This window comes from Entelurus aequoreus, linkage group LG06 (assembly GCF_033978785.1).
Source record: "Entelurus aequoreus isolate RoL-2023_Sb linkage group LG06, RoL_Eaeq_v1.1, whole genome shotgun sequence".
NCBI lineage: Eukaryota > Metazoa > Chordata > Actinopteri > Syngnathiformes > Syngnathidae > Entelurus > Entelurus aequoreus.
In genome coordinates, this window is record NC_084736.1 from 85,728,115 (window position 1) to 85,754,122 (window position 26,008).

Below are 26,008 nucleotides of genomic sequence, written 5' to 3' on the forward strand. Positions count from 1 at the left end.
TATTTAGCTTTAGCTGAGGTAAGCATGCGTAAACTATCACACCATGCTTGATGGAAAACCTCAAGTTTACTCTCACGCCATTTGCGTTCCAGCTTTCTACATGATAATTTCTGGGCTTTAGTTTCTTCTGTAAACCATGGGGTACGCCTTTTAGGGGCCCTTTTTAGCTTTAGCGGTGCTACACTATCAATGGTGTCGCGCAGGGCGTCATTAAAGCTGTTAGTGAGGTTATCAATAGAGCCCACATAATTTGGGAATGGTGCCATTACCGAAGGCAGTAGGTCAGTAAGAGTCGTCGTTGTGGCAGCATTAATGTTGCGGCTGCTATAGTAGTTATTATTATTATTATTAGTTTGTTGACAATGAGTCAGAACTTCGAATTTTATAAGGTAATGATCGGACATTACTTTAGTGTACGGGAGTATCGTAACTTTAGAGGTGGTGACACACCTGACAAGCACTAGATCTATCGTATTACCGTTGCGATGCGTGGGTTCATTTATTATTTGTGTAAGACCACAGCTATCAATTATAGTCTGGAGCGCCACGCATGGAGGGTCCGATGGGGTATTCATATGGATATTAAAGTCCCCCATTAGGATTATATTGTCGGCGTGCGTCACTAGATCAGCAACAAACTCTGAGAATTCACTGATGAAGTCCGAATAGGGCCCAGGGGGGCGGTAGATAACAGCCAGGTGGAGAGGCAGCGGTGTGACAAACCTCAGAGTGAGCACCTCAAACGAGTTATATTTATTATTTAGGTTAGGTGTAAAATTATAGTTTTCATTGTATATTAGTGCGACACCCCCTCCCCTTTTAAGAGGTCGGGCAACATGTGCATTGGTATAGTTAGGAGGAGATGCCTCATTTAGCGCATTTAGCGTCTGGTTTGAGCCAGGTCTCGGCGAGACCAACGACGTCAAGTTTGTTGTCTCTAATGACTTCATTAACTAATAACGTTTTGGAAGATAATGATCTTATGTTTAAAAAGCCCATATTATAGGTAGTGGGCTGTTTTGAGGATTGTTTGTTGAAATTATCCGAAGTAGCAATATTAATAATGTTGCGTTTATTATGCGTAGTGCACTTTAAATAGTTTCGACCATTTCTAGGAATTGATACGACGGGAATTGTCCGATTGTTTGCTAGATGTTGCGATAAACTGAACGCATCATAGTTAGCCACCTCAGTAGATTGCATGTCTGCCTCTGACACGGTCACAAAAGAAAAAACATTATGTGAGTTGTGTTTTATTCTAAGAGAATTGCTATGTGTGCAGGGATTATCCAGCCTGGCGCCGGCTAGTTCTAGTTTAAAAGACTTCTTACCCGGACTAGCGCTTCTTTGGTTAGCTTTTCCCTTTGTTGTTAGCCCCGCTCGGCATCCCCGCTTCTGCTTCCGCTCACACCGCTTACGTCGTCTCCATTGGCGGTCACCGCTAGCACTTGACTCCGCTGCTACAAAGGCCGCTCGATGTAGCCCGCGAAGTATTCCCATGCTAGCGAGGAGGTCCACCGTACATGCATCTTTCAGTCTATAACGACCCGATCCATCCACATCCAGAATTGTCTGTCGGTCGTATGTGATCACAGAGTGTTCACGCTTTGAGCCAGCCATGAAATTGACAGAAATGACGGGTGTTTTTTGCCAAATCGCTCTACACTCCCAAGAGCGTCGCCGAGCTGCTGCATAGCAACGCGCCGCCATGCGTCTTACTGTTTTTAATGTAACCTTGTTGCTGCCTTCTTGGCCAGGTCTCCCTTGGAAAAGAGATCTTTGATCTCAATGGGATTTTACCTGGTTAAATAAAGGCTAAATAAAAATAAATAAATAAATAAAAAGTAAAACAAAATAAAAATTCAAATAAAATAAAAAATAAAAAATAAAAAATAAAAAATACAAAATAATATATATATATATATATATATATATATATATATATATATATATATATATATATATATATATATATATATATATATATATATATATATATATATATATATATTGGCGAAGTTGGTAGAGTGGCCGTGCCAGCAATCGGAGGGTTGCTGGTTACTGGGGTTCAATCCCCACCTTCTACCATCCTAGTCACGTCCGTTGTGTCCTTGGGCAAGACGCTTCACCCTTGCTCCTGATGGCTGCTGGTTAGCGCCTTGCATGGCAGCTCCCGCCATCAGTGTGTGAATGTGTGTGTAAATGGATGAATGTGGAAATACTGTCAAAGCGCTTTGAGTACCTTGAAGGTAGAAAAGCGCTATACAAGTATAACCCATTTATCATTTATTTATAATATGTGTGCATATATATATATATATATATATATATATATATATATATATATATATATATATATATATATATATATATATTGCTGCATAGCAACGCGCCGCCATGCGTCTTACTGTTTTTAATGTAACCTTGTTGCTGCCTTCTTGGCCAGGTCTCCCTTGGAAAAGAGATCTTTGATCTCAATGGGATTTTACCTGGTTAAATAAAGGCTAAATAAAAATAAATAAATAAATAAAAAGTAAAACAAAATAAAAATTCAAATAAAATAAAAAATAAAAAATAAAAAATAAAAAATACAAAATATATATATATATATATATATATATATATATATATATATATATATATATATATATATATATATATATATATATATATATATATATATATATATATATATATATATATTGGCGAAGTTGGTAGAGTGGCCGTGCCAGCAATCGGAGGGTTGCTGGTTACTGGGGTTCAATCCCCACCTTCTACCATCCTAGTCACGTCCGTTGTGTCCTTGGGCAAGACGCTTCACCCTTGCTCCTGATGGCTGCTGGTTAGCGCCTTGCATGGCAGCTCCCGCCATCAGTGTGTGAATGTGTGTGTAAATGGATGAATGTGGAAATACTGTCAAAGCGCTTTGAGTACCTTGAAGGTAGAAAAGCGCTATACAAGTATAACCCATTTATCATTTATTTATAATATGTGTGCATATATATATATATATATATATATATATATATATATATATATATATATACATATATATATATATATATATATATATATATATATATATATATATATGTGTGTGTGTGTGTGTGTGTGTGTGTGTGTGTGTGTGTGTGTGTGTGTGTGTGTGTGTGTGTGTGTGTGTACATATATATAAAAATATACAAAATATATAAAATATACAACAAGAGGTACATTTTTGTGGTGTCACGTCAGGTCATGTTTTTTCTTTATAATTAAAAAAACCCACAATAACATTTACAAACTAAAACAGTAGAAGATAAACATATTTAAACACTCAAATACAAATAATATGACTGGCCAGAACAATATTATTATATAACATATTTGTTCTGCCAAGAAACTGTGTTTTGTGGCTATTTATTTATTGTTATTTAAGTTTTTAAATAAATCTTGGTTATGAGTGTGTATGAGTTCATTTGTGAGCACATTTAACAACATCGTGATAACAATAATAACCACGATCATTTTGGTGGCAATAATCATGGTATTACACTTTCATATAGTTAAATTCATCTGACAAAATAATTGATAGATTACTGGATTACTAAAATAATCAATAGCTGCAGCTCTGGTCAACACCATCATCAGTATGAAGATTTCAATGTAATTGAACAAACATCTTGGAAAATTATGACTGTTGTTCTGGAAATGTACAGACCCATAGTTCTTGTAAAAAAAATTCTGAAAATATCACACCTTTTACTTGTACCCCTAATTCTCTCCACTTAGTCAATTATGCAGATGTACTTATTGTTCTGCCCGGTGAGGGTGTTAATATTTTCTGTCTCGACACATCTCCCATGGCGCACGATACAATGCAACATTGCATTACACTGACGCCTACAGTCAGCTAATCAATAGAGAACATATTTGAAATGATGGCGCTGGGCAGGCAGGCATTTTAATTAATGAAAATTCAGCACTTTGTACGGTTACACACTGCCGCCATTGATTTAGCTGAAAAACTGTCCAAGGCCTCTTATGTGTCTGCGGACAAAGAGGAGGAACTAAATCGATACATGTCAGCTCAGTTGAGCACAATTTAAAGACAAATTGCGGCGGACTGCAAAGCCACTGAGGGAAGAAAAGTATCATTTCTGACACATTGGATCGAAAACGGCCTGCTCGTGCACAGGCATCATTGACGTGAGTAAAATACAACAACCTGTGTGATGATGATGACCCACATCAACAAATGACAGAGTGTCAGCAAGACTTGTCAGACTGAGGTAAAAGGTGTAGGCCCAGGATACTGCTCTGTCAAAACACATCACTCAAGTAAAACAAATGAAAAATGACAAAAACATTCTTATTTTGCTAAATAAGTTACCGAGAAACAAGATAAACAGACTGAAGACAAAGCAGTGAGTGGACACAGCTCTCGAGCTGCATGCGGCTCTTTAGCACCGCCCTAGTGGCTCCATGGAGCTTTTGCAAAAATGGAAAAAGATGGGGTAAAAATACATTTGTTGTTTTAATAATGTTTCTGTAGGAGGACAAACATAACACAAACCGTCCTAATTGTTAGAAAGCCCACTGTTTAATATGTTTGTGCTTATGCTTCACTGATGAGAGTAATTGGCTAGCGCCGTTTTGTCCTACTAATTTTGCCGGTCCTTGAACTCACCGTAGTTTGTTTACATGTACAACTTTTTCCGACGCTACCACAGAAAGACGTGTTTTATGCCACTCCTTCATTTTGTCCACCAAACGTTTTATCTTTGTGCGTGAATGCACAAAGATGAGCTTTGTTGATGTTATTGCGTGGAGTGCTAATAATCCATGCTAACATGCTATTTAGGCTAGCTGTGTGTACATATTGCATCATTATGCCTCATTTGTAGGTATCCATCCATCCATTTACTACCGCTTATTCCCTTCGGGGTCGCGGGGGGCACTGGAGCCTATCTCAGCTACAATCGGGTGGAAGGCGGGGTACACCCTGGACAAGTCGCCACCTCATCGCAGGGCCAACACAAATAGACAGACAACATTCACACTCACATTCACACACTAGGGCCAATTTTAGTGTTGCCAATCAACCGATCCCTAGGTGCATGTCTTTGGAGGTGGGAGGAAGCCGGAGTACCCGGAGGGAACCCACGCAGTCACGGGGAGAACATGCCCCGAGGCCGGGATTGAACCCACGACTACTCAGGACCTTCGTATTGTGAGGCAGACGCACTAACCCCTTGTCCACCGTGCTGCCCTTTGATTGATTGATTGATTGAGACTTTTATTAGTAGGTTGCACAGTGAAGTACATATTCCGTACAATTGACCACTAAATGGTAACACCCGAATAAGTTTTTCAACTTGTTTAAGTCGGGGTCCACTTAAATTGATTCATGATACAGATATATACTATCATATATACTATCATCATAATACAGTCATCACACAAGATAATCACATTGAATTATTTACATTATTTACAATCAGGAGTGTGGAGGGGGGGTGGGGTGGGGGGGTGGGGATATGGACATCAAGTAGTGGACATAGAGAGAGAGAGAGAGAAAGAGAGAGAGATCAGAAGGCATAAGAAAAAGAATCTGCATTTGATTGTTTACATTTGATTATTAGCAATCCGGGGAGGGTGTTAGTTTAGGGTTGTAGCTGCCTGGAGGTATATTTGAGTTAATTTAATTTCCTTTACTTATGTCCTCTGTGTATTTAATTTATATTTGCATGTCTCATGACACATTATCTGTATGTAATATTGGCTGCATTTCTGATAGTTGTTTGTGTGCCATGTTGTTCCAGACCACAGCAAACGTTACCCAGCTTGCAAAGATTGTAATAAATCCATTAGAAGAAGACAGTCTGTCCTTTCATTTAACTTGGACACACACATCTATACCTTTGGCAGTTTTAAGACAGTCATTTCCAGGAGTTATATCACCCTCTGAGACACTTACTTAATGTGTTGCTTTCATTTTAACACTTACATAAGGCTTTTAACTTTTTGCGGCTCCAGACAGATTGATTTTTGTATTTTTGGTCTAATATGGCTCTTTCAACATGTTGGGTTGCCGACCCCTGATTTAGAGGAACACCCTACAAACCCCCAGGATCATGATGGGATGGAGCACAGAGCTGCGTTCAAGACCACTACTCTGATTTCACGCTTTGATGCTTTTGGCTCTCAGTGTCAAGATGTGGTCATGAAGGTTTCTCATGTATGTCAATTATATTAGTATGGTTTCCAAACTGTTAACTGTATTTTATTTGCGGACGACACAACCCTAGTTTTAAATATTTCAGATGTTTTAGAGGTGGTTGAAAATGAATTTATCAAAATTATAAAATATGCTTTGATGTACATAGAGAGGCTAAAACAAAAAAAATATGATTTTTTGCAGTAATAGGAAAAGGGTGGATGGCTCATATGTCAAATGAGTTGAGATTCAAAGAACACAATAAATCAAGTTTGTGGGTGTTATAATTGATGAATATTTGTCATGGAAATCATGATGATAAATGATACAATGGCTAAAGCACAGGTGTCAAACTCAAGGCATCATTTAACGGGGCCCGCAAATGCCTGAAAATAATATGCGTCAATAAAGTACTTCATCTTACTAAAGGTATTCTTTCCTTTTGATAGAAAAAAATAGATGTATTACATGCAATTGCATATATTTTCAACTTGAATACTATCTAATAGTGCAACAAATATAACACTATCTTAGACTATAGGAGCCTGCCACTGTAGCCCCTCACCCCCTCCCCTCTGTTGCAAGTTTTGTGGGTTCTGTGTAACATGTTTATGTATGCTTATGGCTATCAAGTTTTTCCATTCATTTTAAACTTTTATTTAACTAATAGTAAATATCTGCTTGACTTATGATTTCAAAGCAAATGGTACACTGTTAATAATGACAATAGATTTTACCACAAAAAACTGGCAGGCAACATTTTACTGTAAAAAAAAAAACAGTATTGTTTTCCTTTTACAGTAATATGGCTGTAATATGGAATATGACTTTCACGGTAAAATTGTGGCGACTGAGCTGCCAGTTTTTGACAGCAAAATCTAAATATTTGTTGTGTGTACTTCAAACAATGTAATAATGTCATGAGGTGAATGCCTCTACATTTATGTTCATAAATTATTCACGGTTGCAACCATAACTGCCATGTGGCCCTGTATCTAAAACTATTGCTATTTTACACAAAGTGAAGGAATTGCTCAAACAAAAAGCATTGTATACTTTCTATAATACACTGATTGTTCCATATATAACATACTGTATTGAAGTGTGGGGTAGTGCCTGTAAAACCTATTTAAATCCAATCTTCCTTGTGCAGAAAAGAGCCGAAAGAATCATTACTGGAAATGCATACAGGGAACCCACAAACCCAATATTAGACTTAGACTTAGACTTAGACTTCCTTTTTATTGTCATTCAAATTTGAACTTTACAGCACTGATAAGAACGAAATTTCGTTACATAAGCTCATGGTAGTGCAGGATAAAAAAGCAATAAGGTGCATATATAAATAAATAAATATGTATAAATAATATATATATATATATATATATATATATATATATATATATATATATATATATATATATATATATATATATATATATATATATATAAAATAAATATATATAAATATATATATAAAATAAATATATATAAATATATATAAATATATATAAATAAATAAATAGATTACTGTACAGATAAATATATTGCACTTTTTCCACATGCGTCCACGTTTATGGATGTATGTTATATCGTCTTTTTTTATTCCAGCGAGTTAATCCATTTTGGGGGGAGTTGAGGGGATAATTTAATTATGATGCGTTCAAGAGTCTTACGGCCTGAGGGAAGAAGCTGTTACAGAACCTGGAGGTTCTGCTTCGGAGGCTGCGGAACCTCTTTCTAGAGTCCAGCAGTGAAAACAGTCCTTGGTAGGGGTGGGAGGAGTCTTTGCAGATTTTCTGAGCCCTGGTCAGGCAGCGGCTTTTTGCGATCTCCTGGATAGGAGGAAGAGGAGTCCTGATGATCTTTTCCGCCGTCCTCACCACTCTCTGGAGAGACTTCCAGTCTGAGGCACTGCAGGCTCCAGTCCAGACAGAGATGCAGTTGGTCAGCAGGCTCTCTATAGTGTCTCTGTAGAATGTGGTGAGAATGGGGGGAGGGAGCTGTGCTCTTTTCATCCGACGCAAAAAGTGTAGGGACCAGGTTATATTGTCAGTTATCTGCACCCCCAGGAACTTGGTGCTGCTTACTATCTCCACCGCTGTGCCGTTGATGTAGAGTGGAGTGTGGCTGGACTGGTGCTTCCTGAAGTCAACGATGATCTCCTTGGTCTTGTTGACATTCAGGACCAGGTTGTTGGTTCTGCACCAGTCAACCAGACTGGTGCAACTTATATTCAATTGAATATAAGTTGAAAGGGATTTGCAAATCATTGTATTCTGTTTTTATTTACAATTTACACAACGTGCCAACTTCACTGGTTTTGGGTTTCGTACACCCCCTCATTAAATACTATCAGCTCTTTTTGGAGCGAGTAATCACACTTGTACTACATCGTGTGTCGGATTCCGGCCTCCATCTTTGGCCACCTCCGCAGAACAAGCGATTGAAGCATCTTGGCGTATTCAAGTCATACCAGTGGGAGTGGGATTCCGATGTCATCCGTATGAAAGTAGCCCATTGTTAAGTGTGGGGTTTGAAACAGGCTCACCCAGCATCTGTTATGTGATCCACTGAACAGTGAGGGTAATGCCCATAAAATCGAACAATTCCCCCCGATGGGAGAAGGTTGTTGGATATGGTTTACTTGTGGATGACCTTGCTAGTAGCATCAAGGGGTCCCTTCCTCGCCCACACAAGTAGTCACGTTCCCACCCATTGGTAGAGCTGCACTGCACAAGTGGCGCTAATCTCTGCAGTGATGCTGTCGTCTTACCACAGTTTAGCTATGCTCAGCTGCTCCTGGACCCCCGAGCCCCACACAGAGAGGCTGGCAACAGGGATAAAAAAAAAGGGGAGGGGGCCACTGCAGATGGAGGTTGATGGTGCAATAAAGAAACACTGAATAAAAGGGCTGCAACTGATCTGACGGAGAGGTCTTGGAAGCGAGGAGCTGTTGAGTGACGACGAAGACAAGAAATGAGGGGGAGTATCAGGAAGAGAAATGCAGCCCATGTGAGAACAAATAAGTAATGATAGGGTGATGTGTGCCTATTGTCTTGCGGATCCAAGGTGATAGCAAAGCCTCTCGCTCACATTGTTGGCGTGCTGTATAGCGCCAATGTGCCAGCATCTCGCTCTGATCCTCCCACTCCTCCCTCCCCATTAGTCCTCTTAACTTGGTAATCTCTCTACTCCAGGGCTGCCCCCCTCCTTGCCTGTACACTGTGGGGCACACATTACACAGTAAAGGGCTTTCCATGTGTTCAGTACATGAGAAATATGTATTTAAAATGTGATTTTTTTTTTCTCCTTTTTTTCTCACGTCGCATAATTTCCTGATTCCGTTTTAAACTTATTACAAGCCCTGCTTATTGTATGTGGATACTTTTCTACTCGACAATTCTGCTTTTACAAATATAATGAAGCTCATATTCCGATGACACTGTTGGCGAGGTATTGTTTATTATTGTGTTTGTAGTTGTATAGAAGTGGGAGATCTGTTTCTATGTTTCTGTTACTGTAACTCATTTAGAGACATGAGTTATAATAATAACTTAGAGGCAGTATGATCCAGTGCAATTCTAGACATAAGTAAATTACAATAAAAAACAAACACCATTCTGTTGATGTCAAACAAAATTAACCATTATTATTGCATCATTTATTGGAGCTCTTTCGACTTAGTACGTACAGTACAGGCCAAAAGTTTGGACACGCCTTCTCATTCAATGCCTTTTCTTTATTTTGATGACTATTTAAATTTTAGAGTGTCACTGAAGGCATCGAAACTATGAATGAACACATGTGGAGTTATGTACTTAACAAAAAAAGGTGAAGTAACTGAAAACATGTTTTATATTGTAGTTTCTTCAAAATAGCCACCCTTCGCTCTGATTACTGCTTTGCACACTCTTGGCATTCTCTCGATGAGCTTCGAGAAGTAGTCACCTAAAATGGTTTTCCAACAGTCTTGAACCTCTTGACCTGTACTGTATGTCCGAAAACCGTGTACAGAGGAACCTTGATTTATACCTATTGTTTAGATGTATCCGATATCCGAAAATTGCACAACAACGGTAGAAAACGGATGGATGGATGGAAAACTAAGTAAACTACATTGGAACCTCAATTTACGAAGCCCTTTTCGTACAAACTTTTTTCGATTTACGGACCACAGACTGAAAACTCTGGTCTACGAACCTTGTCTCAGTGTACGAACGTTTAATCCACCCATTGTGGGTGGGCTGATAGATCTCTCGTGTGCGTTTTACATGTTTTTTTAGCCTTTTTAGAGCATTTTTCCAGCTCTGCTAGCTCGATATAAGTTCAAAGAAAGTGATGGACAAGCGATGTGGGGTTTGAAACATTCAGAAAGTATCCACAGCGTTGTCGACACGTCTTCCACCACCGCAAGAAAAGAAACCGACAATGCACTGTAAAGTGGAATTTATTTTTTTATTCTTAAAAATTGTAGCCACCTGGCTGTTAAAGTAAAGGAGTTTTGTGATTACAAACTGAGTGCACCACAGGGCTAGTGATAATGTGTGTGCATGTTGGCAGGGCAGCTGCATACGAGAAGGACAATTTAGCGAGTTGTTGTTTTTTTTGCTTTGTACCGTATTTTCCAGATTATAAAGGGCACTGGTGTATAAGCCACACCCACCAAATTTCAGTAAAAAATAATTATGTTCCTTATATTAGCCGCACCGGATTATAAACTGCAGATAGATATGTTGCGAAATCAGATATTTACACCGAAAGATTTTGTAAATGTTTATTCACATACCTTAATTGTTTCCCAACGGTGTCTGTAATACGGCAGTAAAACGGATGATCAAACAAAACAGACGCCATCGTCATAGCTGCGGAAGCTCGCTCTCCAATCAGCTAAACAGACTCAATAACTCTACAGTGACATCTTGGTGAGTTTACTGCGGAATTTGTGAAACTGAAACACTCCAAAAAGAATGTCATTGTAAGTTAATAATACTAACACAATGCTAACGACAGTAGCTTGATTACAATACGATAGCATGTACGAACATGTATGATAACACTACTATCAAACATGTGAAGGATTAGTAATAAATGAAAAAAACCAAACAAGTAGAAACGCTGTTGACGACTAGTAGACAGAAAGGCGCTTATACTTCCAGTTCAAGGCAAGAAACAATACTGTAGTTTTTTAACCCGCAGCACCTGCAGTGAGAAAACTCCTCTAAAAGATGGCACCCGGGCACAAACAATAACACACATTTTCAGTCGCTGTGTCTGTGTTACTAGTATGTAAGTTTATTGTATAGAAAATAAGAAAAATCCATAGATCAGCTGCACCTTTGTATAAGATGCAGGGTATAAAGCTTGGGAAAAAAGTAGCGGTTTATAGTCCGGAGAATACGTAAAATAGTTATTTATGTTATTAAATACTTGATTATTCATCTTCTTATTATGTATGTGTTGATACACATGGTTGTGTTAAAAGTGTACATAACTTTACTAAAATATGGACTTTTGTAGAGGCTGGAACCAATTAGCCATGTTGTTGGGGAAATTTGCTTTAATATACAAACTTTTCTTTTTACAAACACTTTTCATATAGAAAATTGAGTCCACAAATTAAGTATTGTACTGTAAATCCATCCAAGATTAAGCTTACTATTACAAATATCTGTTTAAATTGCTGTTGTTTTGGTTTCTCTCCCACATTTAAATATTCGAGTGCATCACAATCTTTAGTCGTATTATACTTAGAAAGCATCTACTTACACTTACTGTTTAAAGCCAATAAGACCCGCATTGTCAAGAAAATGTGTCCGGCACAATAAGTCGTCTATTTCATTTCACAGTATTTTTTTGTCCTGTACTTTGAAATTGACGAAGGGACAACAGGATCAAATTAAAGCACTTTTATGTGGCTTGAGGATGGAACAGGCAATCATATTTTATTGTTTGCTTTTTCCGTTTCCCATTAAGACACTTTGATACAACCATGGCACCTTTGAAACATCAACTCACTTTAGCGTGTTGTCTGTAATTAAGGGTAATTACATGCAAAACTCCTAATGGATGCCAACAAGGTCATAGTAATCACACAGGCCACGCTAAGACATGCTTGTGCACCCATGCACACCCATCGTGTGCACCTCAACAGGGAAGAGCCTCTGGGCAATCAGTAAGGGGCGGTGAGTGTTGGGGGGGATTAAAAATAAAAAGTATAGGGGAGGTCCGCGGCAGAAAAGAGAAACATAAAGAAAGGAGGGTGAGTGGGAGAGATGCAGGGTGAGGGATGGAGTCACGAACAAGGACAAGCTGAGTGTGTACAGCATGAGTGCCTGCGAGGCCTCGCTTGACTAGAGAGAAAGAAAAGCGCTAATATAGATCCTTCAAAAGACATAAAGATGTAACTTCTGGTCATGATTTCAAATAAAAATCCTCACAAATAAACGGCTTTAAAATCTCTAAATTAATACTCCACATTAGGGTTGTACGGTATACCAGTCCTAATATAGTACCGCGATACTAATGAATCATATTCGGTACTATACCGCCTCTAAAAAGTACCGGTCCCCACCCACCCTTTTTTTTTACGGGTGTGACGTGACATTGCTGGTTTTTACGAGCAGAGGAGCATGTTCGGCAACGCACAATTACGGAGTACTTACAAGCAGACACAGGGTGTAGACAGAAAAGGGAGAACGGACGCATTTTGGCTTAAAAACTAACGATAAAGGTGAAGTTATAACACTGAAACGCCCTCAGGAAGAGGTGCTTTAAAACATGGCTAGCTAGCTCCCGGCTAACGTCCAGCCGCAGTCTGCAGTGTTTTAGCTACTTCTAAATCACTAATCCTTGTCTCCATGGCGACAAATAAAGTAAGTTTCTAACAAGTATCATCCCTGCCGGACGAGGAATAGCTAAACATGCTTCACTACACACCGTAGCTCACCGGCGTCACAGTGTAAACCAATGCCATGGGTGGATCTACACCTAAAATATACTGTAATGATACCAAGTACATGAGCGTATCTAGTTGATACTACTATACATCGATATTTTTTAGCAACACAAAATCTTTTTCTTTATTTTTTAAATTCACATTATGTTAATAAACTCAGGAAAAACGTCCCTGGACACATGAGGATTTAAATTATGAACAATTTTTGATCCTGTAACTACTTGGTATCGGATCGATACCCAAATTTGTAGTATTAGCCAAAACCTATGTAAAGTATCAAACAACGAAAGAATAAGGGATTATTACATTTTAACGCAAGTGTAGATAGAACATGTTAAAACAGAAAGTAACCAGGTATTAACAGTAAATGAACAAGGAGATAAATAATTCATACTTTACCACTTGTCTAGCAATGTACTTTAATCAAGTGATTCCCCTACCACTAGTGGTACACATCCCAAAGTTTTTAGAATCACTAGATCAACTTTAGGTCTATCTGTCAATATAAACAAAATATATTTTATGCGTTTTTTGTCAAAGACAACCCTGTTTTTATGGCAAAAAACTAAATATGCATTGTTTCCCCGCCAGAAAAATTCTGAGTGGAATATTTGATGTAAAATCTTGGAGCCTCATATAGGACAATCATTCATAAGACCATTGATTTAAACTCATTATTTATTGAGCAATGACAGTTTTAGTGTTTTTTTAATTCCACTAAAATTATTGGGGATCCAAAAGGGCCCCACTCATAAATGTGTTAAAAATAAAATAAAAATAAGCCATACATTTTTTTCCCAATATTTTTAAAAGGTAAGTGTTCTTATGGCAAAAAACATTTCCAAGTATAATATTTAATGTGAAGCAATAGGAGCCTCATATAGGTCAATATTTCATAAAACATTTGATTTTAATTCATTATAATTTTTTAGGCATTGACAGTTCTTTAAAATAAAATCCCACAAAAATTATTGTGGTTCCAAAAGTGTAAAAAAATTGTCACACATTTGTATTTATTTAAGAAAAAACAAATAATAGTATTTATTTTATGGCAAAAAACAATTTTATAAAAAATATAAAATAAGTCATAATTTTTCTTCTTTTTTTTTTTAAATAGTAGTGATTAATGGCAAAAACAAAACATGCATTATTTCACCGCCCAAAAAAAATTCTAAGTGGAATATTTGATGTAAAGTAATTGGAGACTCATATAGGTCAATAATTCATAACAAAATTGATTTAAATTCATTATTTTGTAGGCATTGACAGTTCTTTAAAAAAAAAAATCCCACTAAAATTCTAAAAATAAGTCATACATTATTTTTTAAATTCATTAAAAAATAAATAATAGTACTTATTTCATGGCAAAAATATATATTTTATACAAAAAATAAAAATAAGTCATACAATTTTTTAATAATAGTTTTTATGGCAAAAACAACATATACATTATTCCTCCCAAAAAATAATTGCAAGTGGAATATTTGATGTAAATTAAATGGAGCCTCTTATAGGTCAATAATTCATATTTTTTGAACAAAGACAGTGTTTCTTCTTTTTAAATCCCACTAAAATTGTTGGGGATCCAAAAGGGCCACCCTCTCATAAAAGTGTTAAAAATAAGCCAAACGTTTTTGGGTTTTTATCAATATTTTTAAATAGTAGGTTTTCTTATGGCAAACATTTTTTTAAAGTATAATATTTAATGTGAAGGAATAGCAGCCTCATATAGGTCAATTCTTCATAACAACGTTTATTTTAATGTATTATTATTTTTTAGGCATTGACAGTTATGTAAAAAAAATTCCGCTAAAATTCCTGAGAATCCGAAAGTGTTAAAAATAAGTCATATATTATTTTTTTAATTCATTTAAAAAAAAAAATAATAGTACTAATTTTATGGCAAAAAAAAAACATATTTTATAAAAAAATATAAAAATAAGTCAATAATTGTTTTTAATAGTAGTTTTTATGGCAAAAACAACACATCAATTTTCAAAACATGTTTTTGAATAGCATTTTTCCAATGTTAAAATGTTTTGGACACCACTAGTCTATATCTCTCAACCCTAATCGGCGCAGTCGTGTTTGTGCAGAAAAGGGCCCTTCCCAAAATGTTCCCACAAAGTTGGAAGTATAGTATTGTTCACAATCTTGCCTCAAAAACTGCAGCCTATTCTCAAATGCTCTGAGAATGTTGTGCTACACCATCTTGAGGCTTTTTGGGCGCCATTCTGGTATCCTGACATGTAGTGAGTGAATGAGTCAGCCCCTGTGCACAACATCATGGTGATGGATTATACACCTGCAGCCATCAGGACTGCTGGGACCACAATACAGAGCACACACTGGGGCAGAAGTACTCACTACACCCTCTTATTCCTGACACAAGACCAGCGGACCGAAACAACATTATTATATGTGACACACAATGACACAAATATTGGCTGAATCATGGCGTGGTATACATACAATACACTAAAGTTGTACTGATCCATTACTTTCTAGACAAAGGCAGCTTGCAGAGCAGAAGGTTGCAGGTTCGAGAGCAGCTCTATCAAACTGCCTATGACTCAGACTTTAAAAAATAAGAGTATGAACTGCATCATTGGATTTCTACTGAATACTGTAGAAGGAATAGTGGGAATCTAGTGGTTAGAGTGTCCGCCCTGAGATCGGTAGGTTGGAGTTCAAATCCCAGCCGAGTCATACCAAAGACTATAAAAATGGGACCCATTACCTCCCTGCTTGGCACTCAGCATCAAGGGTTGGAATTGGGGGTTAAATCACCAAAATGATTCCCGGGCGCGGCGCCGCTGCTGCCCACTGCTCCCCAAGGGGATGGGTCAAATGCAGAGGACAAATTTCACCACACCTAGTGTGTGTGTGACAATCATTGGTACTTTAACTTTAACTTTAACTTTAATCAGTCACACACATGACCAATGCATTTTTTAATATGGTGTCATTTTTATGACTGGTGAAATCAATAGCAGATGGAGTGCAATGTGATTTATAGCAGTGTTTGTCAATGACAGAGGACACCAGAGGTGCAGCAGCTTGAAAAAAAATAGGGAAAATATTTTTAAAAACTGCTAACTTCCGTTGACGTATGTTGAAGGCAATTTGTATAATTTCTTTGTTCTTATGATGTTAGAGCAGGGGTGTTAGCATACATCAATATGTATTGATGCAGGGGCCATTTTGATACATTTTGTACATGAACTAGGGTTGTCCCGATAGCAATATCTGGTACCAAAATTTATTTCGATACTTTTCCTAAATAAAGGGGACAACAAAAATGGCATAATTGGCTTTATTTTAACAAAAAATGTTATGGTACTGTCAGAATAATTGTATATACGTTATCACACAACTTGTTTGCTTGCAGTTCAGGTTGCTCTGCGTGAAGACCGGTGGCCCTGGTTACTATCTACTTGTTAAGTTAAAGTTAAAGTACCAATGATTGTCACCCACACATGCTCACAAAGCTGTCCTTGCAAAGGCGGACAGCTTGTAAATCTCCACTGTGTGCCATAGAATGCACCTTGCCGTAGAAGTGTCTGTTTTTCAGATCTGGACAGCCACGGGAGGGGCCGTATCAGGACCCGAAATCTCCAAAAAGATAAGGCTGACAAGCAGAGAAGGGGCAAACCTGACACCGCTCCAAGCACATTTGTTTTAACTGTTTATAACCCAGTGCTGGGCTGCTGCATAATGTGACCCCTCCCCTTAGAAGCAGCTTCAGCTATGTAATCAGGGAATGCCCAAATAAATGGGGAGGCGCTGGAACCATTTCCTCAGAGCGTGGGGTGACACTGTACGAGGGTGCAGGTCCACGCTCAATACTCTTGAGCTAAATTGAATCCTGTCTCTGTTTGATTCCTTGCTTCTTGTCCTGATTAATAGATAGTTCGGTGTTTGAACCTGACAGGTACATTAAACATAGGTTTCTTATTGCAATCCAAGAACAATTGAGTCCCTATATAAAATAGTGATCATACTAGACAACTTGCCTTTTAGTAGTAAGTAAACAAACAAAGGCTCTTAATTTAGCTGCTGACGTATGCAGTAACATATTGTGTCATTTATCATTCTATTATTTTGTCAACATTATGAGGGACAAGCTGTAAAAATGTATTATTAATAAACTTGTTCATTTACTGTTAATATCTACTTACTTCCTGTTTTAACATGTTCTATTTACACTTCTGTTAAAATGTAATAATCACTTATTCTTCTGTTGTTTGGATACTTTACATTAGTTTTGGATGATACCACAACTTTAGGTATCGATCCAATACCAAGTAGTTACAGGATCATACATTGGTCATATTCAAAGTCCTCATGTGTCCAGGGACATATTTCCTGAGTTTATAAACATAATATGAATTTTTTTTAAAGGAAAAAAGATTTTGTGACGATAAAAAATATCGATGTAATCATAGTAGTATCGACTAGATACGCTCTTGTACTTGGTATCATTACAGTGGATGTCAGGTGTAGATCCACCCACGGCAGTTGTTTACATTCAGGCGCGCTAGCTTTTGTTAGCGGTGACCCCGGTGAGCTATGGTATCCTCCTACGGTGTGTAGTGAAACATGTTTAGCTATTCCTCGTCCTGCAGGGATGATACTTGTAAGAAACTCACTTTATTCGTCGGATTAGTGATTTAGAAGGAGCTAAAACACTGCCGACTGCGGATGGATGTTCGCTGCTAACTAGCTTCTAGGATGTGGCCATCTTGATTCTCGATAACTCCACTGTAACGTCATTCCTAGCTCCGACTTCCAACTTTCAGGTCGTCAGCCATTTTGATTTTCAGGTTCCAATAATTGGGGTGAATTGTCCAGCGCACCCCGCGACCCCGAAGGGAATAAGCGGTAGAAAATGGGTAGATGGATGGGCCAGTTTCATTTTTTCTTATTTTTTTTTGTGTAATGTTCTATTTTGGGACGTGTTTAATTTGTCTTTAGAATGTGTCGCGGGCCATAAAAACAGGGCCGCACTTTGGAAACACCTTTGTTAGATGAAACATGGTCCCACCCATTCCTTTGAGGAGGCTCATTTGACTATGTTTACACTGCAGGCCAAAGTTGACCAACACCAAATGTTTTTGAAATCTGATTTTTTTTTTCAGCTGAGTAAAATGTGATCTTTATCAGACTCCAGTATAAACACGCACAGGCCCCAATGTGGCCCCAATGTGGCCCCAATGTGGCCCCAATGTGGCCTCGAAGTCACTTGCATGAGTTCGATAAAGTGAAAACAAAGGAAGTTGACCGGATTCTGTATATGAACAAGAAAGTCGCTAAAAATACTTTGCAAGATAAAAGCTGCCACACCTTAAAAATTAGTTTGTTTTTCATGTGAATACAAATTAAAGTAATATAATGTATATATATATATAAATACTAGGGCTGCGAATCTTTGGGTGTCCCACGATTCGATTCAATATCGATTCTTGGGGTCACGATTCCATTCAAAAACGATATGCTCTCGATTCAAAACGATTCTCTATTCATTCAATACATAGTATTTCAGCAGGATCTACCCCAGCCTGCTGACATGAAAGCAGAGTAGTAGATTTTTGTAAAAAGCTTTTATAATTGTAACGGACAATGTTTTATCAACTGATTGCAATAATGTAAATTTGTTTTAACTATTAAATGAACCAAAAATATGACTTATTTTACCTTTGTGAAAATATTGGACACAGTGTGTTGTCAAGCTTATGAGATGCGATGCAAGTATAAGCCACTGTGACACTATTGTTCTTTTTTTTTTTTTTTTATAAATGTCTAATGTTAATGTCAATGAGGGATTTTTAATCACTGCTATGTTAGAATTGTAACTAATATTGATACTGTTGTTGATAATATTCATTTTTGTTTCACTACTTTTGGTTTGTTCTGTGTCGTGTTTGTGTCTCCTCTCAATTGCTCTGTTTATTGCAGTTCTGTGTGTTGCTGGGTCGGGTTTGGTTTTGGAATTGGATTGCATTGTTATGGTATTGCTGTGTATTGTTTTGTTGGATTGATTAATTAAAAAATAAAAATAATAATAATGATAAAAAAAAAAAATAAAAATAAATGTTTAAAAAAAAAAAAAAAAATTAGATTAAAAAAAAAAGAGAATCGATTCAGAATCGCACAACGTGAGAATCGCGATTCGAATTCGAATACATTTTTCCCCACACCCCTAATAAATACATATACTGTATATATATATATATATATATATATATATATATATATATATATATATATATATATATATATATATATATATATATATATATATATATATATACACACACATACATACATTATTTGCCACACTATTGACTAGTGATGCACAGAAAAATCGGCCGCCGAAAAAAGATTTTGATTACCAAAACAGGGCTGCCCAAACCGGATGTTGAGATGCCCTATACGTCCACTGGCGGGCCACGTCATTTCCTGCACACACCAATGACATAGCTCGACCAAACAGTCGCAAACAGGTCATATTGCCGTTTGGACCGCAGTCACATTTGAAAAGATCGGAATCCAAACAAATCTGGACTATCTCCTGATGTGGCCCAAATCGAATGCAAAAATATCAGATTTGAAGCACTTTAGAGCGATTAGACTGGAAAAATGTCTGATTTGTGTCATTTGAGGGCAAAAAAAATCTGATTTGGTGTCTAGTGTAGACTGAGCCTTTGAAACCCCTATCTATAGCATCTTCATGATATTGGAAGTTAGTTTGTTTCATTCACAGTTTTTGTGTTCCCTTATGAGCATGCACCCCCTGGACTTGAAGAGACACTTGTTTCCTTACCTAGCCATCCAGAGCTGGAGTTGGGTGCACACATGTCGGTCTCTGCGCTTGGAAGCACGAAGCCCACCACGAACACTTCCACGCCGTCAGACATGAGTGCCAATCCCAGCACCAGGAACAGCTGCCATTGGAACCTCCCGTGGCCACACTCTTGGATAATCAGCTCGTACTGCTGAGCCAGCTCCTCCTCATCGGCCTGTCGCTCCTGTTCCAGCTCCTTTCGGTCCCTCATTGCGTCTGACACGGGTTGCCCCAAGGCCACTTGGCCATCCTTGTGCTTCCTGTCCCCCGTGGAGGGAACCCCCTGGTACTCGCCCTCGTAGATCTCGTCCTCATCGTCGTGGCCCTCGGTGGCATCGCTGGAGCCCTCGTCGTTGTCACCCTCTCCGCCCTGCCTCGGCGGGTTCCCGTAGAAATCCTCGTCGTCCACCTCCTCATCCTGGAATCGTGAGTAGTTGTGGTGGGATGAATACTCGTCGGCAGCAAGGTTCGCCACCTTGTTGACCTTCTTTGCTGCCTGCCGCTTTGCCTCCTTGGCTATGTCCTTAGCACCTTTGACCAGGGAAGTCCTGTTATTGTATGTGTCCTCCATTCTGACCACGCCGATTGGAATATGAGGGTGACAAGCAGGGGGGCCGACTTTACACTTGGAGTCGTGATCTCAGTGGGTCTGAAACAACATCAAGTAACACAACATGATGAATATGCAGTCACCACGTACAAAAACCACAGTGTAGTGTAGTGTAGTCATCAAGCAAGTTCAAATACGTGAGCTCATAATTTAATGTTCCCCTAACTTTTCATCAAAGTTCCCTAAGGGAATTATTTTGGATGTATTCAAATGGATATTCAGGTGTGACCCCGTGTTCCTTGTTTCATGATCGTTTCTAAAGCAATGAACATTTTAGATGAAGGATGCTGAAACTGCTGACTCATGTTCAGCTCTGTGGAACCCAAGCCAATAAATAAAGACATTGCCTGAAATCAATTTGCTGACGTTAGAGAGCAGGGGCCTCATGTTTTGAGCTTGCGTGCGCTAAAAAACCTGGCATACGCCCTTTTTTTCCACGGCAAAAGATGAGATGTATCAAGATTTAAATAAGCGTGGAAATGTGCGCAGCCTCACATCTACTTCATGCTTCACCTAAGTATATTTCCACAGGCTGTGGATACTTTGGTCGTTCGGGTTTTGCCAATATTTGATTTCAACAATATAAGAATATCGAGGCAAAGACAGAAAATGTAGTTTTTCGTGAATGCATTTAATGCTTCAAAAATCATATTTATATTTGTGAGGACGTCTATTAGTTTATCTAGGCTGCAAGTGTCAAACTCAAGGCCCGGGGGCCAGATGTAGCCCGCAACTTCATTTTATGTGGCCCTCCAAAGACTGGAAATAGTGTGATTTATTAAAGTACTTTCTGACTAAATGTATTTGTCCTTTTAATTTTGACAGAAGAAAATTACTTCATATTAGAGGTGGGATTCTTTGGGCACCTCACGATTCGCTTCCGATTCTTGGAATGGCGATTCGATTCAACACGTTTCTTGTAATATATTATTTACTCAAACCTTTTCAAAACAAAAGCTCCTCTTGGCTGCGGACATACGATTTATACGCACAGTGTTGGCCTAAAAAATGTATTTTCAAAAATGTGTTTTTTATTTATTTATTTATAAAAATCCCAGAATGTTAATCCAATTAAAGAAAATACAGCAAACCAAAATCCAACCCAATCCGAACTTCAAAATACTCAGGGTAGAAATGTTATAAAGTTATTTAGAAAACATAAAAATATCATACTAAATAAAGGAAAAACAAAAATTTGCAAAAGAACAGTATCAATAATAACAATGATAGCAATAATATTTATTTAATATTTTCAATCCAAAAAAAGATTCTTAAAAAATAATATTTGGTCAAAAAAATTAACAATAAATTAATCGATTCTTGAACATTTTGAATCCATTTAGAAGCAGAATAAATAAAAAGTGCGTTTTAAATGGGAATACATTTTTTGAGCACTCTGTATCTTGTAAACTTTATTATTATCTGTCATACAACAAAATACTCCATGCATTTTTATTTATTTTTTGGGGTTATCAAAAATAAATAAAGTTAATAATACTAACACAGACACTTGTAAACATGTTAGCATAATAGCTAATGCTAAAGACATTACGAGAGGACGTACAAATATGCATGAACACCCTCCTAGAGACATCACACATAAGCAGTGTTGGGTTAGTTACTGAAAACCAGTAACTAGTTACAATTACTAGTTACTTTATTTCAAAAGTAACTCAGTTACAAACTCAGTTACTTACACCAAAAAGTAATGCGTTACTGTGAAAAGTAACTATTTAGTTACTTATTTTTCCCCCCTTTTTTTTAAGGCTCCCATTAATGCCCTTTTAGCCTTCATTTCAGTACTGTTATTGCACTGGAGAATAATACAATCTGTTGATCAACTTGACATGCATTTGCATCACTGAACTCAGAAAGCAATGTGGTCTACATACAACACACAAAGACAAAGATATGTTTCAAAGGGCCAATTTATTTCAGGCCAGAAAAAATTGACAAAACTATTTTAAATAGCTGCAACATAATGGCACTTTAACTTTAACTCTAAGTAGATAGGATCTTTGATCCAAGACACAACTTACCTTTAACTAAAATGTTATTTTCTTTGTGCTCGACAAAAGAAAAGTATTGACAATGTCTCCATGTTAAAAAACTCGACTTCTGGCTTCGCCATGATGTCTTGTTAGTTGTTATGAGAGTAGCGTATGTGTGTGTGTGTGTGTGTGTGGCCCTTTAAGATATGACAGCATGAGAGGTGAGTGACGTCAGTGAGTGAGTGGGCGAGAGAGGTGAGGGAGCGGCGACAGTGAGTGCGTGCAGGTTCTCTAGCTGGGTGGATGGCTGCGTGCAATAAAGTCACAAAGTTGCAACAAACCGCCGGGCTCGTCATTCACCCTCAGCTGTAAAGACCCTCTTCCGGGTAAAGTGAAGGTTGTTAGACCCGAAGTACGGCTCTGGAGGAACGTCTCCCCTGCGGGGAGGCGTGCTTTCTGTGGGTGGGGGAAAGCACGCCTCTTCTTTTCCACCGGAGCGCTCCAATAAAACACACTCAGATCTTCAGTTTCTAGCCGATACCACATAAAAATAACGTAAAATAACGCAGTAACGCATCATGCAGTAACGGTAACTGAGTTATTGTATATAAAAAAATAACGCGTTAGATTACTAGTTACCGCCGAAACTAACGGCGTTACAGTAAAGCGTTACTTAGTAACGCGTTAGTCCCAACACTGCACATAAGTGAATAGTTTTAGTTATATTACAATTTCAAAGCAAGTTATCCATCAAACTGTTGGTAAATGATAATAAACACAATTGCCTATGCAAATTAGGCTATTATACATGTATATTTATGAATATTTACCGTTACAAGCGGCCCTCCCGAGGGCAGCCATAACTAGAATGGTGCCCTCACTAAAAACAAGTTTGACACCCCTGATCTAGGCGATCATTTTGCCATCTCTCGCTGTCACAATGTGTTCCTGAGACTCCAGCACCCGCTTGGTCAGTCGGGCGAACAGGTGCAGCAGCGGAGACGGTGGAGGAAAAGGCAGATGGCCGCTTGTAGCTCTCCTGTCTTTTAATAATAAATTGAGTAATCTCAGCAGAGTCAAAGTCCTTTGTACCCATTTTGATATGCTGGTATGTTTAAATGTAAACGACTGCAAACCAAATATTACATCACACATGAAACTCTAATCTGTCTGTGAGCAGGCGACTCTTTGGACACATTTTGTTATATTTATACTGGAAGTAATCACAGTCAGCCACCTCTTCTACAATTTTACGTATCATTGCAGTGACTATCTTTTCAATCGGGGTGCAGCACTACTTTATCTCCGCTCCTCTAGCCTGCTTTGGCCATATCCATCTTCTTCTTCACCTTCTTCCTGATGCATACCACTTATTTCTTATGTGTTCCTCTGTCCGTTTCTCGGAGCCCAGAGCAATGACTGGCTCACAATCTCAACCCTCTTTCGTTCGCTCAAAACAACTGAATTCTGATTGGCCAGAGTGTGCAGAACTCAGGCACGCGGCTAATTTCAAAATTATTTGGACACTGTTTTCTGAATTTGAACGAACGCCAATTTTTAGTAAGAAATCAACGCAACTCTATACATGAGGCCCCTGGTTCATTATAATGAGAATAGGAATCAACCTATAAGAGGATATTTCTTTGGTAAGGAGTCACGCACGCACACAAAGAGGTCTTTTCCCGGCTGGGCCACCTGTGCTAACGAGAGGGAGAGCCCAGTCAAATGTGATTTTGTGCTCCAGCTATTATTAACGTCCCATAGCAGAGGTCTGGATTCCTGACCCTTATTGCCTTATTCTACAGAAAAAAAACACCATAAAGAAGACAAGACTATTCTCTCTTGAGATGTCATGCAGGTCTTTTAGTCCGTGATCTTGCATTGGAAAATCTTGCACATTAATTTCAGAGTGTCTAAGTGTAAGAGTTTCAGCTTAAATGATCTGCGTATTGTGTTATCTGAAACAAGTGGAAGAGGGCATGGAATGATTGGATCTCAGCATTCACACATGGATTAAAAGTATTTGTCTACTGGAAACACTTGTTCGCCCTAAATGGTTGTAAGACTAAACATACCAACCGGCTTGAGAAAGCAGGGTGAGGAGATCAGAGCTGTCCAGAGTGCACCCTCTCCATGCATCTCAGAGCTGTTCAGCACAGCCTCTAATGAACGCTGAAGCCTTGTCAGGAGGACACAAATCACAGGGCCAGCTCCAGCTCCCATAATGCAATTTTACTGGGCAAAACGACAGTGCTGATTCAAGGTGACTCCACTAATCTCTTAGGCTCATTGGACGACTTCTGTGGTTATAAGCGCACTCTTTAAGGCAAAGAACAATAATTGTTTTAATGCGTCCACTGGCAATGGCGTTTTTTTTGATTGAACCGTACTGGGAAACGTAAGTGGGTGTTGAAATTAGACCCACATGATGCATTATGAGGTAGTAGAGCTGCCTTAAATCTACCAGGTATTCAGTGGGAAGAAAATAATGCATTCTTTCTTGGGCTGTCAAACAATTACACATTTAAATCAAATTATTCCCAGGGTTGATTTGGATTCATTTAAATTAAATCCGATTTAATATAATTTATATTTAGTCTATCTTAATTGTGTAGTTTTGCATGAGCAAAAAAAGACTCAAGAAAGAAGGGAATATATTTTTGTTCCCGTGTTCAAGTTAACAAAATAATCTGTTTTTCTCAACAAAAATGTATCCACATTAAAGGCCTACTGAAATGAATTTTTTTTATTTAAACGGGGATAGCAGATCCATTCTATGTGTCATACTTGATCATTTCACGATAGTGCTATATTTTTGCTGAAAGGATTTAGTATAGAACATCGACGATAAAGTTTTGGTCGCTGATAAAAAAGCCTTGCCTGTACCGGAAGTAGCGTGACGTCACAGGCTGAAGGGCTCCTCACATTTCCCCATTGTTTACAATGCAGCGAGAGCGATTCGGACCGAGAAAGCGACGATTACCCCATTAATTTGAGCGAGGATGAAAGATTCGTGGATGAGGAACGTGAGAGTGAAGGACTAGAGTGCAGTGCAGGATGTATCTTAGGTACAAGGGTTCATTGGATTCCACACTTTCTCCTTTTTCTATTGTGGATCACGGATTTGTATTTTAAACCACCTCGGATACTATATCCTCTTGAAATCGAGAGTCGAGAACGCGAAATGGACATTCACAGTGACTTTTATCTCCACGACAATACATCGGTGAAGCTCTTTAGCTACGGAGCTAACGTGATAGCATCGGGCTTAAATGCAGATAGAAACAAAAGAAATAAACCCCTGACTGGAAGGATAGACAGAAAATCAACAATACTATTAAACCATGGACATGTAACTACACGGTTAATGCTTTCCAGCCTGGCGAAGCTTAACAATGCTGTT

General features: G+C 38.2%; 1 protein-coding gene across 1 annotated transcript in view; it reads right to left on the minus strand.

Annotated features, from left to right (window-relative positions):
* LOC133652765 (synaptic vesicle glycoprotein 2C-like) overlaps nt 1–20,575 on the minus strand; it is a 34,127-nt gene extending 13,552 nt beyond the window's left edge. The window contains exon 1 of the mRNA XM_062051817.1: nt 19,984–20,575. Within this exon, the coding sequence (XP_061907801.1) occupies nt 19,984–20,575 (592 nt within the window). The remainder of the gene's footprint in view (nt 1–19,983) is intronic.
* Nucleotides 20,576–26,008: the final 5,433 nt, after the last annotated feature.